We start from the raw sequence: 13,105 nt of genomic DNA, 5'->3' as shown, positions 1-13,105 counted from the left end.
ATATTGAATGGTTTGCCTTGGAAATGAACAGAGATCATTCTGTCATTTTTGAGATTGCATCCAAGCACTGCATTTCAGACTCTTTTGTTGACCATGATGGCTACTCCATTTCTTCTGAGGGATTCCTGCCCGCAGTAGTAGATATAATGGTTATCTGAGTTAAATTCACCCATTCCAGTCCATTTTAGTTTGCCGATTCCTAGAATGTCTATATTCACTCTTGCCATCTCTTGTTTGACCACTTCCAATTTGCTTGATTCATGGACCTGACATTCCAAGTTCCTATGCAATACTGTTCTTTACAGCATCGGACCTTGCTTCTATCACCAGTTACATCCACAGCTGGGTATTGTTTTTGCTTTGGCTCCATCCCTTCATTCTTTCTGGAGTTATTTCTCCACTGATCTCCAGTAGCATACTGGGCACCTACTGACCTGGGGAGTTTCTCTTTCAGTATCCTACCATTTTGCCTTTTCATACTATTCATGGGGTTCTCAAGGCAAGAATACTGAAGTGGTTTACCATTCCCTTCTCTAGTGGAAGGAACATTCATAGAACAACAACAAAAAAAGAGCTCTTGGAAATTAAAACTATAATGGCAGAAATGAAAAAAAAGAAAAGATCCACAAATAGTTAAAACAAAAAAAGGTGACTAGCCTGTAAGTCACAGTAAGGACTCTGGTTTTTACCGTCCATAGGATGGGAAACAGCCCCTGGCCTGTGTAAAGAGACTGACTAAGGACAAGACTGGAAGCAGGAGACCAGGGATGAGGCTCCTGGAGTCATTCAAGGGAGACACGATGATGGCCTGAACCACCATGGTGGCAACTGGAAGTGCTGAAAAGCGCTCAAGTCTGCATCTATTCTGAAGGCTGAATCAACATAATTTTGGCATTTGGTACCACAGTTGGGGTATGAAGGAGTAAGAGCTAGCAGGGAGGACTCCCAGGTTTCTGACCTGAGTCTCTGGAAGGATGGGTGTTTCCTTTACTAGAAAGGGGAAGACTCAGCAGGGAGGTCTGTGAGGAACATCCAGACTTTGGCTATGGACACGCTGAGCTGTGACGTCTAGCTGGTGCAGGCAGCAATGTCACGCGGGCAGCAGTCCAGGGTTCAAGGGAGAGGGCTGGGCGAGTGCGTACCTCTGGGGATCACCTGGGATTTGATGAGGCTGCCATGAGCGGGATGCAGACAGAGAGGCAGTGCAAGGACTAGGGGTGGGGACTTGGGTGAGGAGGGACCAGGAGAAGAAAGTGGGAGGAGCAGAGGCAGAGGAGTGAGAGGGTGGCCACCTGGGAGCTGGGAGAAGAATGGGCTTCTTAGAGGAGAGAATGGTGGGCTGGCCAATGCTCCCTGGTGAGGCAAGTGAGAGGAAATTCACAACTGACTTTAGCAGAAGTAATGAACTTACTAAAATCAATGGTGAATTCTTCTGAAATGAACAAGGCAAAGAAATAGAGGAAAATAATAGAATGGGAAAGACTAGAGATCGCCTCACAGAAACTGGAGATATCAAGGGAACATTTCATGCAAGGATAGGCATGATAAAGGACATAATCAGTAAGCATCTAACAGAAGCAGAAGAGATTAAGAAGAGGTGGCAAGAATACACAAAAGGACTGTACAAAAAAGGTCTTAATGACCCACATAAACACAATGGTGTGGTCACTCACCTAGAGCCAGACATCCTGGAGTGTGAGGTGGGCCTTAGGAAGCATAACTACAAACAACGCCTAGTAGAGGTGATGAAATTCCAGCTGAGCTATTTCAAATCCTAAAAGATGATGCTGTTAAAAATCTGCACTCAAAATGTCAGCAAATTTGGAAAACTCACCAGTGGCCACAGGACTCAAAAAGGTCAGTTTTCATTCCAATTCCAAAGAAGGGCAAGGCCAACAAATGTTCAAACTACCATGAAATTGTGCTCATTTCACATGCTAGTAAGTTTACGCTCAAAACCCTTCAAGCTAGGTTTCAGCAACGTGTGAATCAAGAACTTCCAAATGTACAGATGGGCTTTGAAGAAGCAGAGGAAGCAGAGGTCAAATGGCCAAGATTCGCTGGATCGTGGAGAAAGCAAGAGAGTTCCAGAAAAACATCTACTTCCACTTTACTAACTACACTAAAGCCTATGACTATGTGCATCATAATAAACTATGGAAAAGTCTTAAAGACATGGGATACCAGAACACCTTACGTGCCTCCTGAGAAATCTGTATTCAGGTCAAGAAGCAACAAGTAGAACCAGACATGAAAAAAATGACTGGTTCAAAACTGGGAAAGGAGTACAACAAGGCTGTATATTGTCACCCTGCCTATTTAACATATGCAGAGCACATCATGCAAAATAGTAGCCTAGATGAAGCACAAGCTGGAATCAAGATTGCCAGGAGAAATATCAATAACCTCAGATATGCAGATGACACCATCCCTATGGAACAAAGCAAAGAGGAACTAAAGAGCGTTTTGATGAAAGTGAAAGAGGACAGTGAAAAAGCTGGCTTAAAACTCAACATTCCAAAAACTAAGATCATGGCATCCAGTCCCATTTCTTCATAGTAAGTACAAGGAGAAAAAGTGGAAGCAGTGGCAGATTTTATTTTTGGGGGCTAAAAAAATCACTGTGGATGGTGACTGCAGCCATGAAATTAAAAGACACTTGCTTCCTGGAAGAAAAGCTATAACAAACATAGACAGGGTATTAAAAAGCAGAGATGTCACTTTGCCGACAAAGGCCCATATAGTCAAAGCTATGGTTTTTCCAGTCATCATGTACAGATGTGAGTTGGATCATAAAGGAGGCTGAACGCCAAAGAATTAATGCTTTCTAACTGTGGTGCTGGAGAAGACTCTTGAGAGTCCCTTGGACTGTAAGGAGATCAAACCCATCAATCCTGAAGGAAATCAACCTTGAATATTCATTGGAAGGACAGATGCTGAAGCTCCAATACGCTAGCCATCTGACGCAAAGAGCCAACTCATTGGTAAAGACCCTGATGCAGAGAAAGACTGAAGGCAGGAGGAGGAAACAGCAGAGGATGAGATGGTTAGGCAGCATCACCAACTCAACAGACATGAGTTTGAGCACACTCCGGGAGGACAGGGGAGCCTGGAGTACTGCAGTGACAAAGAGTCAGACACAACTTAGTGACTGAACAACAACAAAGTGACCTCACAAAAGTAAAAACAGTTTTGGTGGCAAGGTGGAAAACGAAAGCCTCATGAGGTAAATGTGAGCCTACAAAAAGAGGTGCTATAGAGCCTGGAGATGTTCAGGAGATGAGAGCTGAAGGGCAGCAAAGAGACAGAGAACTGGCTGCAGGAGGAAGCAGCATCAAAGAGATTTTTTTTTTCAGGATAGGAAAATAATAGCATTATATGCTGGTGCAAATGATCCAGTAAAGAGGGAAAAATTAATACAGAAAAGAGCGGGGGGCGGAAACTGCTAGTGTGGTGGCCTGGTATAAGCACCGGAAAGTGCAGCACCAGAAGATGTTGCCAGAGACAAGAACCTGGACAGTTCATCTGCCTCACGGTAGGGAAAGCAAGCCACATGGTGACAGACGCTGGCCGTGGGGAGATGCAGTGATAGTCTCCTCTGTTACTTCTATTTTCTTAAGAAAATAGGAAGCAAGGCCTCGGTTAAGAATGAGGAATAAATATTGATAAACTAAATACTCTAAATGGAAGTGATGTTTTTATCTACTTCCCAAATTAGCTGAGTAATTTTGTTCAGATCTTCTCTTCAGAAAGAGAAGTGACTACTTCCTACCTAAGACGGCCTTACCTAAGGACCCATACTATATTATTTTTGCCCTTACTAATTCAGTGGTTACTCTGGTTCCATATATTAATGTGGCTAAGTCACTTCAGTCGTGTCCAACTCTGTGCGACCCCATAGACGGCAGCCCACCAGGCTCCCCCGTCCCTGGGATTCTCCAGGCAAGAACACTGGAGTGGGTTGCCATTTCCTTCTCCAGTGCATGAGACTGAGAAATGAAAGTGAAGTCGCTCAGTTGTGTCTGACTCTGTGACCCATGGACTGCAGCCCACCAGGCTCCTCCATCCATGGGATTTTCCAGGCAAGAGCACTGGAGTGGGGCGCCAAGTAAAACATAGAACAACTACGGTTTATAGACGTCAAAACATTCTCCAAGCACATAAAGGCATTATTCTCAAACTTCTGGTGTGATATCATTCTCTCCCAATGTTCCTGAAAGTGAGAAATAAATAGTTCAGTATGGGAAAAGACCAAAAAAAAGGGGGGGGGGGATCAGTACACCCAACCTTGCCCAAAGTTATAACCCATTTGATTGAAAAAGAGATTGCAAGCTGAAAATACCCACTCCATCACAAATTTCAAAGTCAATGAAAACACAGTATCAGAATTATAATTCTGGTAGATGCTTACAGAACAAACTTTCTCAATTTTACAATTTGAGAAACAGAGGCCCAGAGTTGTAACTTAATCCCAGATCAAGTGATTATCTAGGGTCTGGTTAAGAACCGAAACTCGGGTCTCCTAAAACGCAGCCCAGTATTCTTTCCTCAATCCCTGCCACCACTCAAGCGCAAAGCAAGGAACAAGAGTGCGACATGAACGCTCTGATGCAGAGAGGCAGACGTGGGTCGCAGAACCCACACCCATGCCCAGCCTCTACTTCCTCACTAGCATCCACTAGAAAGGCTGGAAGGTTTTTGTTCCAGCCTCTTCTGTAGCTAAAGAGTCCCGTGACAGAGCTATAGCCTATGAGACAAAAGCAGAATGCAGGCGGGGGTTTTAGGCAAGTTTTGCCTTCCTGATAAACAGACAGGTCTAGCTGATACCAACCTTCCTTGCCCTTTTTGTGCAAAGCCAGAACAGTCATCTCTGAGGATAAAGGGTCAATATGCTCAGGATGGTGAACTGAAAAGTATCTAAAAGTCTGAGTCTCTGATGACATCCCCAAACAGCTGTTGTTCGGTCACTAAGTCATGTCCAACTCTATGCAACCCCATGGACTGCAGCACACCAGGATTCCTTGTCCTTCACTGTCTCCGGAAGTTTGCTTAAATTCATGTCCGTTGAGTTGGTGATGCCATCAAGCCCTCTTATCCTCTGCACCCCCTTCTCCTTTAGCCTTCAATCTTTCTCGGCATCAGCATCTTTTCCAACCAGGCTGTGAGAAAAACCAAATCCTGATTTGCATAAGCCATCTTCTGACTTTCTCTAACTTGGAGTCAAATGCATTTCTAACACAGTTAGCATCTCCCAATACTTGGTATATAAATAGATATTATTTGAAGAGGTTTCCAGTTAAATGAGTCAAATTTAAGTTATAAAAAAATTAAGCAGGAAAAGGATTTGGGGAAGAGAGTGAAGGCAGCCACATAGTGTTTCAATCTCTGAACCCTTATAAAACACACAGAGAAACCATGCAGAACAACCAAAAACTTATGTATCAACTACAACAAAACCAGGTGACAAGTTAACTCTAAAAACCCAAAATGCAAGCAGGTGAGGACAAATCACCCAAGTCAAAGGACCACCATTCGTAGAGAAGAAAAGTGGGGTCCTGGCCACAAGGCCTTTGTGTCCTTCGTTTCTTTGATTGCAGGAAACAGCCTTCATTCAGCTCCATGATCTTCCCTGGGTTCCAATGGGCAGATTCAAGCAGCCGTTAATCAGGGAAGGGAGAGGATGGGAGACCAAGGAGAAAAGAGCAGCCTTGGGGCAGGGTCCTGTTTCCCCATCAAAGGACCCCCATCTCTGAGCTGCTCTGTGGATATTAAAACCCACTTCAGGCGGAAGAAGATAATGACTAATACACAGCATGCAGACCCCAGACCAGCTGGACCTGAAGGTTGATGATGTGGACTCCTACTTGCCGTACCACCAAGCCATCAGAAGAATGTCCACGAGCTGATCACACCCTCCTTGAACAATTATTATAAAACCTGTCACTGTCTTCCCCAAGTTGGGACACTTGGTTTTGTGGGATTAGCCCACTGTGTTCCTCTCTGCCTGGCAAAGCAATAGAGCTATCCTTTTCTGCTTCACCTGGAATTCTGTGTCCAAGATTTGATCCAGCACCAGAGTACAAAGAAGCTGAGCTTTCATCATTGAAAGGAGCAATGAAGATGGTATCTGAGGAGCCTGAGGACAGGAGAACCTAAATCAGCCGGTGAGTAGTCACTGCAAAATGTGGAGGCACAATTTGAGACCAGCAGCTGAAATACAGAGGAGTTTGGTGCTCTCCAAAATCACGGCTCACGTGAGAGCTGAAGGTGCTGACCTCAGATCCTACCATACGAAACCAAGCTGACCTCAAAATCAGACAGGGATTCATGCCAAGGAGGAACTGCTGGGAGCAGAGTAGATACTGAGCAGGAAAAGGACAAGGAGACAAGGAAACAGAGGATCAGACCAGGCGTGGTTAAGAGGAGCAAGCCTCCACACCTATGGACACCACGAAAGGGACAGAAGAGGGAGCTCTGTGATATTCAGATCAGATCAGATCAGTCGCTCACTCGTGTCCGACTCTTTGCGAACCCACGAATCGCAGCCCGCCAGGCCTCCTTGTCCATCACCAACTCCCAGAGTTCACTCAGACTCACGTCCATCGAGTCAATGATGCCATCCAGCCATCTCATCCTCTGTTGTCCCCTTCTCCTCCCACCCCCAATCCCTCCCAGCATCAGAGTCTTTTGCAATGAGTCAACTCTTGGCATGAGGTGGCCAAAGTACTGGAGTTTCAGCTTTAGCATCATTCCTTCCAAAGAAATCCCAGGGCTGATTTCCTTCAGAATGGACTGGTTGGATCTCCTTGCAGTCCAAGGGACTCTCAAGAGTCTTCTCCAACACCACAGTTCAAAAGCATCAATTCTTCGGCACTCAGCCTTCTTCACAGTCCAACTCTCACATCCATACATGACCACAGGAAAAACCATAGCCTTGACTAGACGGACCTTTGTTGGCAAAGTAATGTCTCTGCTTTTGAATATGCTATCTAGGTTGGTCATAACTTGCCTTCCAAGGAGTATGCGTCTTTTAATTTCATGGCTGCAGTCACCATCTGTAGTGATTTTGGAGCCCAGAAAAATAAAGTCTGACACTGTTTCCACTGTTTCCCCATCTATTTCCCATGAAGTGGTGGGACCGGATGCCATGATCTTCGTTTTCTGAATGTTGAGCTTTAAGCCAACTTTTTCACTTTCCTCTTTCACTTTCATCAAGAGGCTTTTGAGTTCCTCTTCACTTTCTGCCATAAAGGTGGTGTCATCTGCATATCTGAGGTTATTGAGATTTCTCCCGGCAATCTTGATTCCAGCTTGTGTTTCTTCCAGTCCAGCGTTTCTCATGATGTACTCTGCATATAAGTTAAATAAATAGGGGGACAATATACAGCCTTGACGAACTTCTTTTCCTATTTGGAACCAGTCTGTTGTTCCATGTCCAGTTCTAACTGTTGCTTCCTGACCTGCATACAAATTTCTCAAAAGGCAGATCAGGTGGTCTGGTATTCCCATCTCTTTCAGAATTTTCCAGTTTATTGTGATCCACACAAAGGCTTTGGCATAGTCAATAAAGCAGAAATAGATGTTTTTCTGGAACTCTCTTGCTTTTTTTATGATCCACCGGATGTTGGCAATTTGATCTCTGGTTCCTCTGCCTTTTCTAAATCCAGCTTAAACATCAGGAAGTTCATGGTTCACATATTGCTGAAGCCTGGCTTGGAGAATTTTGAGCATTACTTTACTAGCGTGTGAGATGAGTGCAATTAGGAAGCTTAACTAAAGCTCACTTCACTGTAAAAGTCCACAAAAATTAATTTCACATAAAAAGAGCAACAGAAAAGTAACTGAGGTCAAATTCTATACAAAGTTACTGTAGGAGAAAAGGAGAGTAACAGGCCTATGGACAAAAGATTCTTGACAGTCCCTTGGAAAGAAAGGAGATGAAACCAGTTAATCCTAAAGGAAATCAACCCTGAATCTTCACTGAAAGGACTGATACTGAAGCGGAAGCTCCAGTACTTGGGCCACCTGATGCGAAGAGATGACTTACTAGAAGAGATCCTGATGATGGGAAAGATTGAAGGCGGGAGGACAGAGGATGAGATGGTTGGATGGTATTATCGACTCAATGGACGTGAGTTTGAGCAAACTGCAGGAGATGGTGATGGACAGGAAAGCCTGGAGTTATGTGGGCCATGGTGTCACAGAGTCTGACATGACAGAGCGACTGAACAGCAACAATGGACAAAAAAATTATTCCAGAAAGACATGCCACAAAATGGGGGAAAAAAAAACAAACAAGAAAACCACCAACCAAACCTATAACCTATCTCAAAATGAGCTAAAAGACTTAAAAAAAAAAAAAATCCACACCCAGGTATATCATATTAAATCTTCAAGAAATAAGACAAACACTGAATCTTCAAAAGATCAACAGCATGCAAATGCAAGTCATGAGACAATGGAGTATCTTCAAAGACTGGGGAGAAAACTGGTAACGTAGACTTCCTATAACCAGTGAGATATCTTTCAAAAATGAAAGCAAAGTAAAAACATTTTTAGACAAAATCTGAGAGGATTCATCACAAGCAGACCTACTTTTGGATCCCTGGTTGGGGGAACTAAAATCCCACATGCTGCGTGATGCGGCCAAAAGAAAAAAAATATTGTTCTGAAGATTTTAAAATGTAAACTGAATTAAAATACCTTACAGTAGGGCACATAAATGGGGACAGCGACAGGCAGAATTAAAGTGATCAAAGGAACCTTGTTTGGGGAGAGGGTAAAAAAACCAATTAACATTATACCTGAAAAAGTTAAACAAATCTGTTAGGGCAGTCAGGAAAAGAAGAATGAAAGAGTACACAACTTCTAAGCTAACACAGGGAAGATAAATAAAATATTCAACCGAGTTTAAAAAAAAAGAAAGAAAAACAAAAGACTTCCTGTGTAAGCCTGATTAGTTCTCCCAGTGGCAACAAGAAAGACAGACACACACAAAAACATTTCCTTGAAGGCTGAAGAGCTCCCCAGGCAGTAAAGGGCAGGGCCAGGTCCAAGGGAAGGAGGAGAAGCAGAGGTGGACTATGCCTTACCCCTGGGCTGGGAGGAGCGGCCACCCCGGGAGCTTCACTGGTAAAGACCCGGGGAGAAGACGGGAACAGCAGGGCCCTCCCCCAGGTATACAGGGAAAAGATTTCAGAGAACACAGACAAAAGCTGAATTTGTTCGAGAGACTCTGAATCAAGAGACCTTGGTTTTCCAGACCAGGAAAGCTATTCTGTCAGAAAAAGGAGAAGGCATAGCAAGGAGAGGGGGAAGGGGTGAGAACCCGTAACATTCCAGCTTTTAAAAACACATTATAGAACAGGAAAGACTAGCAATCTCTTCAAGAAAACTAGAGATACCAAGGAAACACTTTATGCAAAGATGGGCACAATAAAGGACAGGAAACACCATGGACCTAATGGAAACAGAGGATATTAAGAAGAGGTGGCAAGAATACACAGAAGAACTGTACAAAAAAGGTCTTAATGACATGGATGACCAGAATGGTGTCATCACTCACCTTAAGCCAGACACCTTGGAGTGTGAAGTCAAGTGGGTCTTAGGAAGCATTACTATGAACAAAGCTAGAGGAGGTGATGGAATTCCAGTTAACCTATTTCAAATCCTAAAAGATGATGCTGTGAAAGTGCTGCACTCAATATGCCAGCAAATTTGGAAAACTCAGCAATGGCCACAGGACTGGAAAAGGTCAGTTTTTATTCCAATCCCAAATGCCAAAGAATGTTCTAACTACTGTACAATTGCACTAATTTCACACGTTACCAAAGTAATGCTCAAAATCCTTCAAGCTAGGCTTCAACAGTACACTTCATTTCACTGAAGTAAACAATAGTTCACTTCAACAGTGAACCAAGAACTTCTAGATGTACAAGCTGGACTTAGAAAGGCAGAGGAATCAGAGATCAAACTGCCAACATCCAATGGGTCATAGAAAAAGCAAGAGAATACCAGAAAAACACCTACTTCATTGCCTATGCTAAAGCCTTTGACTCTGTGGATCACAACAAACTGTTGAAGATTCTTAAAGAGATGGGAATACCAGACCACCTTACCTCCCTCCTGAGAAACCTGCATGTGGGTCAAGAAGTAACATTTAGAACCCTACATGGAACAACTGACTGCTTATCAAATGCAAATCAAAGTCACAATGAGGTACCATCTCATGCTGGTCAGAATGGCTGCCATCAAAAAGTCTACAAACAATAAATGTGGAGAGGGTGTGGAGAAAAAGGAACCCTCTTACACTGTTGGTGGGACTGCAAACTAGTACAGCCACTATGGAGAACAGTGTGGAGATTCCTTAAAAAACTGGAAACAGAACTGCCTTATGACCCAGCAATCCCATTGCTGGGCATACAACCCGAGGAAACCAGAATTGAAAGAGACACGTGTACCCCAATGTTCATCACAGGAGTATATTAACACATATATATGGAATTTAAAAGATGGTAAAGACAACCCTATATGAAAGACACCAAGAGACACAGGTGTAAAGAACAGACATTTGGACTCTGTCAGAGAAGGCGAGGGTGGGGTGATTTGAGAGAATAGCACTGAAATATGTATATTATCATATGTGAAATAGATGACCAGTCCAAGTTCGATGCAGGAAGCAGGGCACTCAAAGCTGGTGTGCTGGGACAACCCAGAGGGATGGAATGGTGAGGGAGGTGGGAGGAGGGTTCAGGACGGGGGGACACATGTATACTCATGGCTGATTCACGTCAATGGACGGCAAAAACCACCACAACACTGTAAAGCAATTAGCCTCCAATTAAAATAAATAAATTTTTTTTAATCTAAAAAAAAATTGGGAAAGGAATACAACAAGGCTGTATACTGTAACCCTGCTTATTTAATTTATATGCAGAGTACATCATGTGAAATAGATGTACTCTGATGAATCACAAGCTGAAATCAAGATGGTTGGGAGAAATATCAAGAACCTCAGATATGCAGATTATCCCACCCTAATGGAAGAAATCAAAGAGGAACTAAAGAGCCTCTTGATGAAAGCGTAAAAGGAGAGTGAAAAAGCTGACTTAAAATTCAACAACAACAAAAAAAGATTAGAGCATCCGGTCCCATCACTTCAAGGCAAACAGATGGAGAAAAAAATGGAAACAGTGGCAGACTTCATTTTCTTGGGCTCCAAAATCACTGCGGATGGTGACTGCAGCCATGAAATTAAAAGACACTTGCTCATTGGGAAAAAAGCTATGACAAACCTAGACAGCATATTAAAAAGCAGAGACATCACTTTACCAAAAAGGTCTGTCTTGTCAAAGTAGTCATGTATGGATGTTAGAATCGGACCATAAAGACGACTCAGTGCCAAAGAATTGATGTTTTTGAACTGTGGTGCTGGAGAAGACTCTTGAGAGTCCCTTGAACAGCAAGGAGATCAAACCAGTCAATCTTAAAGGAAATCAACCCTGAATGTTCACTGGAAGGAGTCATGCGGAAGCTGAAGCTCCAATACTTTGGCCACCTGAAGCAAAGAGCTGACTCGTTAGAAAAGACCCTGATGCTGGGAAAGATTGAAGGTGGGAGGAGAGAGGGGCGACAGAGGACAAGATGCAAAGGATGGCATCACCGACACAACAGGCATGAGTTTGAGCAAGCTCTGGGAGATAGTGAAGGACAGGGAAGCCTGGTATGCTGCAGTCCATGAGGTCAAAAAGAGTTGGACATGATTTAGCAACAGAACAACAACAACAACATTCTCAGTGGTTCTCAGTTCTCTGAAACATTCCCTACACTGGCCCCTCCTGCAGTGTCCTGACCCCAGTGTCTTCCCCGTGTGGTCCACTCTGGGCGCTGCAGCCATAATGATCTTCACTAACACCCACAGCAGTAGGCGGCAGCCTAGACAAACTGAAGCTGTGGGACTTACACTTGACTATATTTCACGCCCCTTGACAGCGTCAACTTTTCCCTAGGTTCTGCCCCAGACCAAGTCAATCTGTTAGTCTCAACAGGGACCTGAAAGAGCTCATTTGCTTCTCCAGGGCAAATACTTCTTCCCCGAGAGGGTCTTAGCTGTCCTAGTTTATTTGTGGTTCCTTTATAACATTCATTCAGTCAGACTAGTAAGTGTTAGGCTACCATTATATCATCCTCCCCTCCTGGCGGCCGGGGAGGAGCAGAGGGGGAATGAAACACACGCCAGGATGAAGGTTACACACGGGCTTCGTGCAAAACAGAAACCCAGGATGAAACTCAGGGGAAGTCTGGTGTTCTGAGCTAATACTACCTGGCTTTAGAGGGAAACACTCTTCCAAAAGTCATGCGAATCCACAAATGAAAGTACTTTCTGGCCACGCATCTGAAAGAAGGAGAGAAAGGACATACACATTTAAGAACTCCATCTGGTTTGTATCATCAATTTTCTGGAAAGGAGACGGAAATTTAATGGTCTCGGGGTGGGATGCTAGCGTGAGTCGAAGGTGAATCATAGATAATCCTGCATCAGACAGAAAAAAGGGGAATTTGCTGTATGGTACAGGGAACTCAGCCTGGGGCTCTGTGACAATCTAGAGGGGTGGGATGGGATGGGGTGGGAGGCCGTAGGGAAGTTCAAGAGGGAGGTGATAATATGGACACCTGTGGCTGATTCATGTTGATATATGGCAGAAACCAACACAATATTGTAAAGCCAATTATTCTGCATTAATATAAATTTTTAAAAAATAGCACAAGATGGGACAGATTTTAAAAGCTAAAATTGAGCAGATTATTTTTTAAAAATACTATTAATATACTCTGTCCATAAAGACTTCAGAATTGAGGAACAGGAAGTATACGCTAGTGCTTTTGTTCACATTCTTCTTGCCCGAAACACCTGGCAAAGGCCTGGCAAATGCCCGCTTACCCAACAAGGTTCATCTTCAACGCTCACTCCTATGTGAAGCTTTCCTGGGCTCTCCCCAACCAAACAGAGCAAGGAGCTTGGTACTCTCAGCCCTGCTCCAGCCCCCAGAGTAATGTTATGATGCAGAATCCCAGGAAACCGCTCACAGGGTGCCCATCATTCCCT

General features: G+C 43.8%; 1 protein-coding gene across 1 annotated transcript in view; it reads right to left on the bottom strand.

Moving 5' to 3' along the window:
- SFI1 (Sfi1 homolog, spindle assembly associated (yeast)) overlaps positions 1-13,105 on the bottom strand; it is an 89,657-nt gene that overhangs the window by 64,121 nt on the left and 12,431 nt on the right. Inside the window, 1 exon segment of the mRNA XM_010828876.1 lies at positions 12,323-12,394. Within this exon segment, the coding sequence (XP_010827178.1) occupies positions 12,323-12,394 (72 nt within the window).

This window comes from Bison bison, unplaced genomic scaffold (genome assembly GCF_000754665.1).
Source record: "Bison bison bison isolate TAMUID 2011002044 unplaced genomic scaffold, Bison_UMD1.0 scf7180017864495, whole genome shotgun sequence".
NCBI lineage: Eukaryota > Metazoa > Chordata > Mammalia > Artiodactyla > Bovidae > Bison > Bison bison.
This window is presented reverse-complemented; position numbering and strand designations above follow the sequence as displayed.